The 2,270-nt window shown below is 59.3% G+C and overlaps 1 protein-coding gene across 1 annotated transcript in view; it reads left to right on the top strand.

Moving 5' to 3' along the window:
* Positions 1-1,354, top strand: part of PPAP2C (phosphatidic acid phosphatase type 2C) — a gene marked incomplete at its 5' end in the record, with an annotated part of 1,661 nt that extends 307 nt beyond the window's left edge. Inside the window, 4 exons of the mRNA XM_009072775.1 lie at positions 305-582; positions 762-819; positions 938-1,114; positions 1,217-1,354. Of these exons, the coding sequence (XP_009071023.1) occupies positions 305-582; positions 762-819; positions 938-1,114; positions 1,217-1,354 (651 nt within the window). The remainder of the gene's footprint in view (positions 1-304; positions 583-761; positions 820-937; positions 1,115-1,216) is intronic.
* Positions 1,355-2,270: the final 916 nt, after the last annotated feature.

The raw sequence follows: 2,270 nt of genomic DNA, 5'->3' as shown, positions 1-2,270 counted from the left end.
ATGTCCTGACAGGTTGTGTCTGGGATCTGGGGCCCAGCACAGCCACCTCCAGAGCCCTGGCAGGGCAACAGGACCCGTGGCTTGAGCTCTGCTCTGCTGAGGGTCAGGAGCTCCCACTGGGGTGGTGAGACCCATGTCCTGTGGGGCTGGTTCTCTGCAGGGAAGGGGACAGGGCCTGGGAGCTCCTGTGGCAGGTGGATGTCAGGGGCTCCTCTGCCACAGACACAGAGCATCCTGTACTCCTGGTGCTGGACAACTGCTCAGGTACCCCCAACCCTCACCCCCTGCCCCGTGGTCTCTGCAGATCTCCTCAGGGGAGGCATACCTGGTCTACATTGAGCGCCTCTACTCCAAGTCAGAGTTCAACAACTACCTGGCTGCCCTCTACAAGGTGGTGGGGACCTTTCTCTTTGGGGGGGCCATCAGCCAGTCCCTGACTGACCTGGCCAAATACATGATCGGCCGTCTCCGGCCAAACTTCCTGGCTGTCTGCAATCCTGACTGGTCCAAGGTGAACTGCTCTGTCTATGTGCAGCTGGAGAATGTCTGCCAAGGAGAGAGCAGGAACATCACTGAGTCCAGGTGAGCCATGGGGCCACAGGACATGTCCCCTCCGCCTGCCCAGCAACACTGGGCCCTTGTGGTCCAGTGGCAACCTCAGATGGGTGTTGATGCTCTCCTGCTGTGAGGCAAAGCCTACAGAGTAGGGTAGGGGGCTTGCAGGGGACATATGGGGCTGACCCATCCCTTTTGCCCCACAGACTCTCCTTTTACTCGGGACACTCCTCCTTTGGGATGTACTGCATGATGTTCCTGGCGGTAAGTGATGTGCTGCAGGAAGGCAGTGACCCCACGTGGGTCTGGCACCCCAAGGACCTGTCATCAGGGTGGTTGGTGCCCCTGCCCTGGGTGATTGCTCCCCTCCCTTGCTGCCCAGCTCTACGTGCAGGCCCGGCTGGTGGGGAAGTGGGCCCGGCTGCTGCGCCCCACCACCCAGTTCTTCCTCATCGCCTTCGCCATCTACGTGGGCTACACCAGAGTGTCTGACTACAAGCACCACTGGAGTGATGTGCTGGTGGGGCTGCTTCAAGGGGCTCTCATCGCCGTCCTCATCGTGAGTATCCCCTGCACCACCTGATGTTCTTCTGGGCTCCTGCTGGCTGTGGCCTGGCTGGATGGAGAGGTCCCCAAACCCTCTTTCCTGTCTCTCTTCCAGGTCCGCTATGTCTCTGACCTCTTCAAGCACCGTCCCCCACGGCAGTGTGAGGACAAGGACCTGGAGCGCAAGCCCAGCCTGCCCCTCACCATGAGTGACCCCGACCACAATCACTACAGCTACCGAGGTGCCCCATAGCCAGTGCCCCCACTGCAGAGCTGCCCCTCGCCGCGCTCTGCCCCGGGACGGGGACGCTGGCTCTGTGGGGACTGTTGGCTCCATGGCTCCGATGCCTCTGGACACCACAGGTACCTGCAGGATGGCTCCTCCTGCTCCAGCAGTGCCACTGTGCTCGCCGGTGCCTGGTGATGCCAGTGCCCTACCCATGGGACAGGGATGTCCTCACCCCCTGTGCATCTGAGTCACGCTCCAAGGCTGCCGTCCCAGCCCTCTGCACCGTGAGAGGGAGGGAGGGGAGGGTGGCACGTGGGGGTGGATTTATTGGGCTGGCAAAGCACACTGAGCGAAGAGCAAACTCCTCCTCGGGAAGTCTGAGGTGGCTTGTGCTGAGTTGTCCCTGTCAGATTATCCAGCCTTGTGAGCACAAACCCTCACAGGCGCAGAGGGAGGACAGCTGCTGGGCTAGCTAGACTTTTTTGGAAAGGATTGAAGCAATCCAGAGCTCTTCTCTGTTCCTTGATTACCTTTAAGAGCAGTCCTGCCTGCCAGCAGCTGCTGCAAGCAAAGGGTGCCCGAGCAGGCTCCTCTCTGGTGGTGCCTGATGCCACAGTGCTGGGGCCAAAAGAGCTTTTGCCCCCTACCTGTTTCATGCCTGGCCTGGGCAAGGGGTTGCTCCAGCCTTTGTCTCTCCTGCAGCTTCAGCTAATGCTTTTGGGGGGGGGGATGGGGGTAGAGAGACATTTTCTGTGGTTTAGGAAAACAAATGAGGATCTGGAGCTGGACATGGGACTCCAAGTGCCCTGGGAAGGGAGGGGCAATAGGCATGGAGCAGTCCCACAACTGACATGCAGTTGCTTCCACCACTGGAGTGCTGTGGGTCTCTTTTTAAACTACATGAATTTTCATTATGATGTGTTTTATAAAAATGTGTTTT

Source organism: Acanthisitta chloris, unplaced genomic scaffold (assembly GCF_000695815.1).
Source record: "Acanthisitta chloris isolate BGI_N310 unplaced genomic scaffold, ASM69581v1 scaffold30064, whole genome shotgun sequence".
NCBI lineage: Eukaryota > Metazoa > Chordata > Aves > Passeriformes > Acanthisittidae > Acanthisitta > Acanthisitta chloris.
The sequence above is the reverse complement of the archived record's forward strand: the minus strand, read 5'-3'. Positions and strand labels throughout refer to the sequence as shown.